This window comes from Nasonia vitripennis (assembly GCF_009193385.2).
Source record: "Nasonia vitripennis strain AsymCx chromosome 3 unlocalized genomic scaffold, Nvit_psr_1.1 chr3_random0011, whole genome shotgun sequence".
NCBI classification, from domain to species: domain Eukaryota; kingdom Metazoa; phylum Arthropoda; class Insecta; order Hymenoptera; family Pteromalidae; genus Nasonia; species Nasonia vitripennis.
The window spans coordinates 313,933-326,167 of NW_022279631.1; the positions used below are offsets into that span (position 1 = coordinate 313,933).

A 12,235-nucleotide genomic window follows, 5' to 3' on the forward strand; every position below is an offset into this window, starting at 1 on the left:
CTTAATTGTAATGCTATCATTTAAAGGATATCAATCACTTTTGAATATTCATAAAGTTTAAAATGTAGGTTTTAATCTTTCCATTTCCAGATTTTGAACTTTAGGTTTAGAGTGTAACATAGTAAGTTTTATACATTTAATATTAGTCTGTTTTTTATAGTGTAATTATCGTTAACAAAACTTAATAAATTCCTCAAAAGGTATATCAATTTGATAGAACTTATACAAGCCTCATGTATTATTATTTAGCATTACAAAAAATTTTAATTTCTATAAAATAATTAAAAAGTGAATATTTTGGAGCTCACAACCCCAGTTTAGGTGTTATCATCGGATGGTAATTCCATTAATGGTTAGATGAACTATACATAACAGGCGCATACAAAATTTTCAACTGTCTTGACTTTTTAAAAAACTAGATGGATATCTATGTGGATATCCATATGGAATATCCACATGAAATCCACATAAATCCATATAGATTATCAATATGGAAAATCCACCTGGATATCCAGGTATATATTTTCAACAGGGCACCGCGTGTCTAGTTAATTTCGTTACTTTTTAGTTAAAATATCAATCTCATTTTTTTATGTTTACCTGATATCAAAAAGTTATGGATTTCATTTTGATATTATTTATTTGAGAAAGTGTATTATTATCAACTTAGTTTACATGCTAAATGAGCTAATATATAAGATTTAAAGTTGTAGTACATGCAAGTGTTCTGTTTAGGTTAATTATTAGCGTACCTGATTGCCGCGCAATTAATTTGTTTCTCTTAACTATTCTAGGTTACTAACATTAATAACTGCAAAGATAAACATAAAATAGTAAATATAAATGTGTACATCAAGATACCTAGAAGAAATTAATTTTTTATAAATTTTGTAATAGTTTAGTAATATTTTTGTAATGTTTCAGTGATATTACGAGAAATAATTTCACCAGGAAATATCCATCATATAATATTCCAAAAATAATTCACAAATATTAGTAAAAATATTTCATAAAATATTTTATAGGCGGGCATATCGTTATTTCAGAAATATTTCTGAAATATTTTATGTGTGGGATGATTCTAGCCTGTTTCACTTAAATCACTTGATAAATCACTTGTAAATTTTCTTGAGATTAGAGCCTGGGTCCTCAGCATGGTAATCCGCTATCCTATACTACCCGAACTATTTGCACTTATGGGTATTATAGAGGTTTTATTTGATTTGTATCTTTAAGTACTCATAACTTATATTTCTTTTTTAGTAGTACATTGTGTACCAAGGGCGTAAAGTGGGCTTTTTTAGACCAAGTAAGAAGTTTGCAGTACGAGTCAAGGCGAGTTAGCCTGAGCCGAAGGCGAGGGCGTTTACGAGCCGCAGACGAGTACTGCAACCACACGAGGCCAAAAAGCCCACTTAGCACTTGGTACACACCATATTTTTTGTAACGCATGTAAGGTAAAGTCGCCTATTATGACATATTGCGAAAACCGGGTCCCATTATGAAACATACTTATAATATTCCGTTTTGTAACAAATTTTAAGTACATTTGAATAATATATTCTTCAACTGAAAGACCTCCTCTATACGATAGAAAAAAAAGAAAATGCAAATAAATTGTAGATACAAATAAAAACAAAATTTTTATTGCGTGACTCCATGATGGGTAGCTAACATTGGTCGAGTAGTCATAGTCATAGCGGAATGAAACTTTTTATTATTTACTTGATTGCATCTCTGTGTCACTATTTTTTTACATAAAAATCGATTCATTTTGTAGATAAGAACGCATAGAATTGGTTAGAATAGTTTGAAAAAAATTAACTTATATTATATTTAATCGTAATGAAGCAAAGAACAACTCTCAAGATAATTACTACGTAACTTGCCATGCCCGTTTCATTGTACTTATAGTGTTTGTACGACGTTCTAATATATATAAAAAGAAAATTTAGTTATTCACCAATAAACAAAAATGAAACGGGCATGGCAAGTGACGTAGTAATTATCTTGAGAGTTGTTCTTTGCTTCATTACGATGACATATAATAAACTTGACTTTGTTTGATTGATCCCAGTTCTTTTCTATCTGTAATTTTGTTGCGGAATATATCAAACTCGCCTAACCTTTTACATTTTTAAGAGTTAATTTTTTTTAGAGATTTCAATCCTTTTTTTAAAATCGTTTAGAGTATTTCATATTCAAAGTCGTAAAAATAAAATATAAGCATGTTTAGCACCATTCGACCACAGCTTTTTTGTAACATTTTTATTACTAAGATGAAATCACTGATTGCTCTAATATACATCACCCTCCAATTATTTCTACACCTAGACACCAAAAACCACGGTGCGAACTACCCAGACCTCGTCATCGGCCACCCTGTACACCTAGACGCCGCCCTTAAATTATTTTTACACCTAGACACCAAAAACCACGGAGCGCACCACCTAGACCTCGTCATCAGCCAACTTGTACATCTAGATACCGCCCTTGAATAATTTTTACACTAGACACCAAAAACCACGGGGCTCACTACCTAGACGTCGTTATCGGCCACCCTGTACCTCTAGACACCTTCCTCGAATGATTTTTACACCTAGACACAAAAAACCACGGAGTGCGCCACCTAGACCTTGTCATCGGCTACCCTGGCAAGCTAGTTACTGTTACAGCTCCGGAACGCAGAGTATGCACTGGCAAACTCTTAATTCAAAATATCGTAATATATTATTATATTTTCTTGAGAAAGCAATTCTCATCTGTATATAGCTTTGCGGCCAATTTCACGATCCTAACACTTCTTGCGGCTAACTAAACGGTCCTTTCACATTTCGGGCTGAAGAAGAAAAACGTAATTTTAGCATTTGTGGATTATACACTCACATATTATAAAAATAAGCAGCCTTTTCACTAATATTTTTGTTGGAAATCATAGTTTAGCTCAGAAAACATACTAATAAGACAAAAAATCTTACGAACAGTAACAATAAGCATTTAGCAAATAGTGTCACGGGCGCCGCGGCTTCGTCTGCTTCTCAAACTCGCCTTCGTGGCGCTACCGCGCCACTTGATTTTCTTTTTAACTCAAATAATCAAAAAAATAAATGTGTGTTTCTTAATAGGATCAAGAATTTTATCAGAACCCTATGTATGAAACACTCGAAGCTCGTGTTTCATAATTAGGAACCCACTTTCCATTGCGTCCCCTATTCACGAAACATGTAAATACTGTAGCGGAGCATGCTTTGGCGTCGTGAATCCAATGCATTTATTTCGTTTAAAATATAGTCTTTCGCTTTAATATTATTAAGTATAACTGTATAAGTGATTTTTGTTTATAGATATGCAATTTTTTCTGGTCAATAAGTCTGATTTTTATATAACTTGCATAACCTCGATCCTAACCTAAAAATAGTTCAGTGATTAATGTAGTTGATACTTAATTTGAATATGAAGAAACGTGTAGGCAATATAGATATAAAAAGCAGGGCAAGAAAAACCTCAGGAAAGAAAAATGCTGTAAGACCTAACCAAAACCAAAAAACTAAACCCAAACCGAAAATCAGAGTTGTCAATAAAGTGTTGGTTTCGAAATTCGTGAATGGAAAAGTGGTTAAACAAAAAATCAAAAGGAAATGTTATCCACCCGAAGCAATTAAGGAGGCGATGAAGGCTGTCAATGAAGGTGCGTCTCTCAGAAAAGCAGCTGCAATGCATGGTGTTCCCTCTGCTACGCTGTGCAAGAAATTGAAAAATCCTGAAAGCATTGGCAAAAAAGGTGGTCCTTCTACGGTTTTGACTGCAGAAGAAAAAGCAGAGATGATCAAGTGGCTGATTTACAGAGCTAAGACAAGCTCGCCTGCGCTAAAATCTGAATTGTTTGACTGCATTCAGAAATATTTGCAAAAAGAACAGAAGGAGACTTCTTTCAAAAATGATCGCCCTGGGAAAAAGTGGTATGATAATTTCAGGAAACGTCATCTAGAGATAAGTTTGCCTGTAGCTCAAAACCTCCCTCTTGTAAGGGCTATAGTCACTGAAGAAGACTTGCGCCAGTGGTTTGGAGAAGTGCGAACCTTCTTAGAGAAAAAAGGCTTAACAAGCATACATCCTTCAAGAATATTCAACTGCGATGAAAACAATATTTAGTTGCACCCTAAAGCTGAAAAAGTTTTAGTGAAAAAAGGTGCACGCACTGTTTACAAAGTAATTGATGCTCCTGAAAGAGAAAACGCCACAGTATTATTCATGTACAGTGCTGAAGGTAGAAAGGCACCGCCCATGCTTTTATATGCTTACAAAGAAATTCCTAAGAAGGTATTAGAAAATTGCCCTGCAGGTTGGGGTATAGGTTTATCTGATAGTGGATGAATGAACACGGAAACTTTTTATGAATATATGACTACAGTATTTTATCTATGGCTAATTAAAAGTGACATTGAATTTCCAGTTATAGTGTACATGGATGGTCATGCATCGCACGTTACTCTTCCACTTGTTAAATTTTGTCTTGAACACAAAATTGAACTTATCACATTGTACGCACATTCCACACACATTATGCAGCCGCTAGATATTGCATTTTTTCATCCACTAAAAGATGTCAAGAACAAAAAAGCAGTCCCTCAATGGAAACGAGAAAATAATGATAGATGACTGAAGAAAGAAGAATTTCCCAAAGTTTTACAATTGACATTGGAGCTTTTCTCAGAAGAGAAAAAAGTAATTGTTAATGGCTTTAAAGCTGCTGGATTATATCCATTTAATCCTGATAACGTTGATTACAATGTTTTGAAAAAAAAAACGAAGAAATGTAAAAAGAAGGCAAATGAATCTGAAACAACAGAAAGTAATCAATCTAAAAATAATTAACTTTTAAAGAATTTTGAAAAGAATTTACCAATTTCATTATTAAATATGTTTTAAGCTTGTGAAGAATCTGAAGAATGGCTTGGCTCGATAGAGAATAAAGGACTATTTACTTACTGGCTTATGCTGAAGAAAAATATTCCTGGTTAGATTTTAATATTTTAATTTAATTCAATCTTATACTGATCAGTTAATATTTTTCATTTCTACGCATTAATTTGTATATTTGAATATTTACATGATTTTTATTTTATCATAAAACTTAGATTTATAAACTTTTTATAATATTTAGGTACGTCATTAATAGAAGATAGTGAAAATGTAGTTGTAAAGTATAAGTAAATATCGAAAGAGTTCGTAGATTACCTATAATTAAGAGTATAGAAAAAGTAAATATTGAACCTCCCCGAGAAAAATTTCACAGTCAATCAACAGAATCACTTAAAGTAGAACAAGAAGTAACTACACCCAATGACTTATTCCTAGAAGAGCCAACCACAGTTGAGGAAATAGTAGATGTACCTGTAACCGGAGAATCATTCCAAGAACCTATGGAAGAGCAAACTACAGTTGAGCAAATAGTGGATGCACCCTTACCTTATGAATCGTTTCAAGCAATTCTGGAAGAGCCAACTATAGTTCAGTAATAAGATAATGCACCCGTACACAAGGGATTATTTTAACCAATTCAGGATGAGTCATCTCTAGTTGAGCAAGCAGTTACTGTGCCTGTCGAATTTGGCCAACCAATTGTTGGACAACAGGTTGATCAGCTAATTGTAGCTGAACCAGCTAGGGCTAATCATATAACTCTATTACTAGTGGAAAACGCCTTGATGGAAGATCAAGTGTTCACCATTCTACCTTCAGAACAACATTTATTTACAGGAAACGATGACAGCACCACGAGTTCGATAACAAATTTGAATTCTTCAGCAACAGAAAAAGGTAGTATTTGTACTGTGTATTAATTGAATAACGAACGTTGCCATGGTATAATTAATTAATGTTGTTTTTACAGAGTTCCAACCTGTTAACGTTGACTATGGCATTCTTGAAGAAAGCACCAACACAACTCATCAACCCACTTCAAAGTCTAACAGGAATGACTTGAAATTGGTTCAAGAAAATGAACAAGAATCGCAAGGTAAGATTGTTAATCAGCTGACGATTACAATTTAAAATTGTTTCATTTCATGAAATACTCACATGAATATCTTGTCTGTAGATATTACACCTGCTCAACAGAAGGAGAATTTCCACGAATCGTTCACTCTTCCTACAGAGTATTTGACCAAAAATAAAAAAACCAAACTGGCAACAAAGGGCAAAAAAAACACCTGCAGTAGGAACCTCTGAAGATTGGTTGCAAATCCAGATTGAAAAAGATCGACAGCAAAAAATAAAAGAGGAAAAATTAGGGAAGAAAAAAGAATTACAAGAAAAGAAAAAGAAACTGGCAAAAGAAAAGAAAAGATAGCAAGAAGAGATGAAATTATTGCAATAACAAATTAAACAGGAAGCTCTATAGATTATTTACTTAAATTTTAAGTCATTTGTATTAACTAAAAATTTACAAAATTCATTTAATGTTACGAATAAAAGCAAAAGTCGTATTTTATAAATGAAAAGAAAAAATGTTAATATAAACTTGTTAATAATACACGATTTTTTCGTCTTAGATTATTTCTTAAAATTATAATTTTTCATATTTCAGTGAATATTTTATATTTTTATCAGACATTTATTAATAAATCTTTATATGAACAATATTCACATCAAATATAAATAAACAAACATATTATAAAATGTTTCATAATAGGAACCGCTGTTTCATAACGTAGGTGCCAGTAAGAAAATTGTGTTTCTTAATAGGGTCCGGAAATACATCTACTATTTTGTATATAAATGGTTAAATATAATGTTAATGAAAATTCTAAAAAAAGATATGGATTCTATATGAAACAGCGCTTCTAATCACGTCCCCGATTGGATGAGATTTATCTATTTGTATTTCAGCTAGAAAAAGAAAGTGTCCGAAAATCGTTCCATAATAGGCGACTTTACCTTACTGATTTTCGCGTTTACGCAGACGCACACACACATATGTACATAATCGTACACACACACACATACGTATATTTGATGTGAACTACTAACCATTTTCTTTAAAAAATTTTAGCGGGCGTTTTTAACTTTTTTTTTGCTCACTGGTTTGAAAAAAGTTACTTTACGCCCGTTTAATAGGTACCAAAAACGGGAAAATCGTGCTTCTACTAAAAAAAGGAATTTTTATCAGATATATAAATCGTAAGCTAGTGATTTTCATACGCAACATCAACGGAAAATGCGATTAGCTTACATGTCTCATATAACGGTTCCATTTGCTTTTTTATTAGCATACAGTTTATGTATGAATATAAGAAATTTATCATCTATATCTTAACGTTAAAAAAAAATTAATATAACATATATAAGTTATTCCATGTATTTCAAGCTACAAATCAAAAAAGAACTCCATTGTACCCATAAGTGCGAAAATAGCTGGGGTAGTTGGATAGCGAATTACCACGCTGAGGACTTAGATTCTAATCTTGGTCAGGATAATTGTTATTATTATTCATTACTGATTAATGGTTTTCAAATTTTTAATAACTAAACTCTTTTATTTTTTCGTGATAAAATACTAATTTCTGGCAATTAAATTATACACAGAAAATCTACAAATGATTTATCAATTGACAAACCGCGCCAAATCATCACTTGATAAGTCATTTGATAAATCACTTGATTAATTATATGATTTTTTGCGTAAGAAATAACATACTAAAATTACGTTAAAAAACTTCATATAACTGAAGAAATTTAAAATTTTAAAAACTTTATTTTTAACGTGGAAGTGACCTATTATTTGACGGGATGCGGTTAGCACTTAAGCGTAGCGAGGACTACTTAAATTAGAAGTCAGCGTGACCAAAGTATGGATTCATAGGCCAGCCAATGCTATATAAAATTATCATGTAAATAATTAAGAAGTACTAATGAACATAATTAAAATAATTTTTTTAAATAAAACCCATCACACTGATGTTCTATGTAGTAAATGAGTTCAATATGATCAACACCATTATTTTTGCTCGCGGTATGCTCAAAAGGCATGTACATAAGGAGGATGTGCCCAGTACGGATACCCTTAGCTATTTTGGGCATAATTTTTAAACGATGCGATGCAATTTATGAGATGTCGAAAAGATGCGCCCAGTATGGATAATTTTAACTATTTTGGCTGTAACTATTTACTCACCCTCGACAAAAATAAAAATTTTTAAGTGAATTTGTTCCTAAAAAAGCCTTCTATGATTAGGCATGGTCCCGATTCGATATTTCGTGCAATAGTTAATTCGCGACGTCGATATAAAAAGTGCAATTTATAATCCTCGAAAAATAACTTTTCACACTTTAGAAATACACATTTTCTTAATTTCCTTATAACTTTTGCTGTGAATAATTTAAAATAACAATACCGAAGTATGTTCATGAGACTACATATATGTACGAAAAAACTGACCTAAAGTAGCTCTATCTGTTATTGGAAGCTAGATATGAAAATATCCATACTAGGAATTATTCATCTTGGGTACATCTTCCCTATTTATTTTTTTTTTCAAAAAAGAAAATAGCACAGTTTTTTCGGTCTTACGCTGTGAAGTTGCAGCTGTGAGCTTTGATTTTGATATATTTTATAGGTAGAGTGCAGATACAAGTTAAACAAATTTTTTTAAATAATCGGTATAGTCTATATGTTATGAATGATTCTTAACATAATTATAATAAAATTAAAAATAACTTAAGTAACAATGTGACAGTCCTCATCAAATTTTAGTCTGATACACACTTTTCTAATTTATTCGTTTATTTATTATATAAATATGATTGATGGCGATTCTCCATAGTATATTGTGCAACGAGGACGGTGAATTGCAAATCACGCACGCGGACGGTTTAGGATAGAGCCTGCATGCGTAACTTGTAACTTATCATACGAGTTGCTCACACTGTTATTTATTACGAGTACAAGGATAAAGTACCGAATAATACAAGGTTTCACTGAGGCTAAAATGGGATGGGTAGAGGGTGCGTTTTTTATAACGCCATGCTTTTTCCTTTAACTGCATAGGATGATAAAATTCGCTATTAAGCCAAGGCAAAACTGTTGTTACGCGGGACTTTTCGAGCACGAGCTATGAAAAATAAAAAAACTTGATAGGTAAATCAAAGTGTATTTAACGTACACAGTAATTTTACTCGAAACTTCCCTGGTTTCTACCTTCTAACACCGAATTCGCAATTATCCACATTTTTATCTCAACCATGCAGGTGCTTAATAGTAAAAAGACATAAATCTACTTGTTTGATGAAATTTTTTTCTTTGAGTTTCCTAATCCTTCGTGTATAGATAATTTTAACACGTAAACATATAAATTATTCTCCACACATTATAAGTTCACTCCACACAATACAAACAACCTTTGATAGCTAAGTACTTTTATTTCAATTTAAAACAGTAGCACGTCATTCAAAATTGTGTATTAAAGCTAAATATCTTCTAGAATCCTGAATACTGATTAACAGAGTGACAAGAAAATAATAGAAAAATTCTTTGTACGAACCTTCCACACAATAAAACTCAAAAAAACTAAGAAATATACTTAGATTTTTCTGGCTTAGTAAATAAAACATGATTATTTTTAATGGTTTTAACTAAAAATACTTTTATATAAATAATACTAAAATATTTGTTATTCCATTTTTACTATATGACATCGCAAAATAATGAAATAAAACAGCAAAAATAAATTAAAAGTAAAAATCAGAAGCTAGGGGAAAAATAAATAAATGAGAAAGAGTAAAAGGGAGTGGAAGAGAGTGAGAGAGAGAGAGAGAGAGAGAGAGAGAGAGAGAGAGAGTTCGAAAAATCTATATTATGATTGAATACACCTGAAAACTAGAGGAATATTGTGTATTTGTGTATATGTTTGTGAGGGGGCGGGGGTTATAGGCGTCTTAGTGTGTAGATATTATATGCAAGCTTTTACTAGTGTTTTAATTTTTGTTCTATATCTTACTATCATTTAAAATAGTATACAATAATAACAACAAAATGTTACGATACAAAAGATAAAAATATATACTGAAGAAAGGTAGTTTGAACATTTGAAAAAAACATGTTAGCATAGAAATTAATTTTGAAATGCATTTACTTTATTTATTAAATTTTCTGGCATAGTCATTATTGGTTTAAAATAAAAATGTATTAGATGTAAGTAAAGGATAAAGGTATCTTGAACAATTAAAAAAAATAGGTAGTTAAACAAAAATTTATTAACTAATATGATAAGATTAAAATTAAAATATACAGGCATAATATTGACACAATCAATGTTGATTTAAAACAACAAAAAATGCATTCTCAACACTCCACAGTATTTACTAAAATTTAATCACCTTTCACTGTTCACATACACTATATTGAAAATTATGATTAAATATAAGCTCTTAATTAAATAATTAATCCATTCTAGTTTTAACTTTTATCATTATAAAAATGTTGATTTGCTTCTTTCCAAGATAAAAATCACTATTTTTACGACCATAAGAAATAACACTCGAGAAAACTCGAGAACTTTTGACAAGAGAAAACTGGCAACATGCTATGAGAATTGACGAAGCAGCGCCCTCTTGCCCCGCCCGACGCCGTCAACGTCAACATACAAGCGTCGATCGATCCAACAACCTTCATGCCCTTCGCTGTTGATATTGTATTAAAAATCGTTAGTATTAGTTGGAAATACTGATATACTTGATAAATGTAGATTTTTATAGGAAATTTGAATAGCTGTTCGAAAGGGAGAAAATCATTTATATAAAGAATAGAAGTTACGTAAATGATAAATAGAATAATATAAATATAAATACAAAAGATATCTAGAGAAAAGATACTTATATCAAACTGTCACAATTATAATATTTAATTATTCATAAATTTATTAAATATTCATACAAATATTGTTATATTATTGTTCAATGTAAATATATGTATATATATATTAATAAAATGTTTGCAACATTTTAAAATTGATCTATTTTTATTTACATTTCAGACATTTCGAATAAAAACAAAAACTTTAAATGAATAAATTATTGGATACATATAATACGAAAAAGGAAGTTTTGGACATGCAGTACTCCAGTACTCATCAGAAATTCGTGCGTTAGTTCGCTTTGAGCTAACAAGCAAATAAATTTAAGCTCGGAAATCAGATAGGTAATACTTTTTAGATTCATTCAATAGCATGCCATGCAAGTTGTATTTTGAAAAAAAAAATGATAATAATCATAGCGATTGACTGAAAATTGAAATTTAATAAAATCTTAAGACCATATTAATTTAACCATATCATCAAAACCTTATACTATTTCGAGAACTTAATAAAACATTTAAAAACTACTGTCAATTCTTTAGCACCTAACTTCTGTCATCCTCGTGTATGGCTTCAATTTAAAAATTGTTTTCGCTCCACATATGATTGATGATTCTGTAAAGTTTTTTGCACTTTTTCGTTAAATAGATCAAATTATTTTTAATCGATTATTCATAGTTTTTATTTGTATAATAACACTTCATAATCTGCATGATCACTATAAGCTTATTTTTTCAGTAATCAAATTTCTCAGGCAATCATTAGTAAAATTACTCGATATTTATGAAGAAAGTAATTTTTATATTTCTTAAACACCTTGATTTTGTTTGACAAGTTCCATGATTTAATTCTCAAATTATAACGGCTTGAAGAAATATTTGAGACAAATTAAATCTCAAATATCTCAACATCTATGCAAGTTCAGAAGCAGTCAAAAAAGAAATCAAGGCACCAATTATATGTCTGAAACTCAATTTTTAATATAATTTATGCCTTATTTCTTCAGTCTGGCTTAAAGCTTTTTCTTTCAGTATTCTCAAGAAATAAGCAGTGAAATAACTCGAAATTCACACAAAAAGTAGTTAATATCCTGCTTAATAACCATGATTTTTTTAAAAGTTCTTAAGTTATTACGTTTTCAAAAAATTGCACTTTTTGTGTATAACGAACGACGAATGGTAATCGAAATTATCCATGGTAAAAAGATACGTAATTTTATTCTCTTTTAGGTACATATTTGGTTATAACCTTTTTAACAACATTATTGGAAAAAAACTGCACTTCCTAAACTTATAAATCGCTATAAAACGGAAACGTATTTACAAAATTAAAAACAGGCAGTTTTCCTGTTCTATCTTAGTACAAACAAAGAGAATAAGCCG

At 30.9% G+C, this 12,235-nt stretch overlaps 4 protein-coding genes across 10 annotated transcripts in view; 3 read left to right on the forward strand and 1 right to left on the reverse strand.

The window, feature by feature from the left end:
• The window catches only part of Gnao (guanine nucleotide-binding protein G(o) subunit alpha), a 376,676-nt gene that overhangs the window by 291,234 nt on the left and 73,207 nt on the right, over positions 1 to 12,235 (reverse strand). Inside the window, exons 1-2 of one of the 5 annotated variants that reach the window (XM_031927136.2) lie at positions 10,378 to 10,560; positions 753 to 811 (exon numbers count right to left, since the gene is read on the reverse strand). The exons of 1 other annotated variant lie outside the window; for it this stretch is intronic. The gene's annotated coding sequence lies outside the window, so the exon portion shown is untranslated. 5 annotated transcript variants of the gene reach the window in all.
• Positions 3,076 to 5,076, forward strand: LOC116416882. Its single transcript, XM_031927142.1, has 2 exons — positions 3,076 to 4,852; positions 4,931 to 5,076. The coding sequence occupies exon 1, from the start codon at positions 3,454 to 3,456 to the stop codon at positions 4,150 to 4,152; it is 699 nt and encodes a 232-aa protein (XP_031783002.1). The 5' UTR covers positions 3,076 to 3,453; the 3' UTR covers positions 4,153 to 4,852; positions 4,931 to 5,076.
• Positions 5,177 to 6,313, forward strand: LOC116416884. Its single transcript, XM_031927144.1, has 3 exons — positions 5,177 to 5,820; positions 5,894 to 6,019; positions 6,101 to 6,313. The coding sequence occupies exons 1-3, from the start codon at positions 5,709 to 5,711 to the stop codon at positions 6,229 to 6,231; spliced, it is 369 nt and encodes a 122-aa protein (XP_031783004.1). The 5' UTR covers positions 5,177 to 5,708; the 3' UTR covers positions 6,232 to 6,313.
• Positions 10,594 to 12,235, forward strand: part of LOC116416881 (glutamate receptor ionotropic, kainate 2) — a 416,816-nt gene continuing 415,174 nt past the window's right edge. Inside the window, exons 1-2 of one of the 3 annotated variants that reach the window (XM_031927138.2) lie at positions 10,594 to 10,703; positions 11,034 to 11,197. The gene's annotated coding sequence lies outside the window, so the exon portion shown is untranslated. Of the gene's footprint in view, positions 10,959 to 11,033; positions 11,198 to 12,235 lie in introns of all 3 variants that reach the window. The other 2 variants (XM_031927137.2, XM_032601871.1) reach the window with 2 other exon arrangements.

What these genes read in the sequence shown, in the direction of transcription:
- LOC116416882 (XM_031927142.1), top strand. Translation starts at nt 3,454, where the DNA reads ATGAAGAAACGTGTAGGCAATATAGATATAAAAAGCAGGGCAAGAAAA.
- LOC116416884 (XM_031927144.1), top strand. Translation starts at nt 5,709, where the DNA reads ATGGAAGATCAAGTGTTCACCATTCTACCTTCAGAACAACATTTATTT. An exon ending in TTCTTCAGCAACAGAAAAAG is followed by an intron (nt 5,821 to 5,893) that starts GTAGTATTTGTA and finishes TTGTTTTTACAG; the next exon opens with AGTTCCAACCTGTTAACGTT. An exon ending in AAATGAACAAGAATCGCAAG is followed by an intron (nt 6,020 to 6,100) that starts GTAAGATTGTTA and finishes TCTTGTCTGTAG; the next exon opens with ATATTACACCTGCTCAACAG.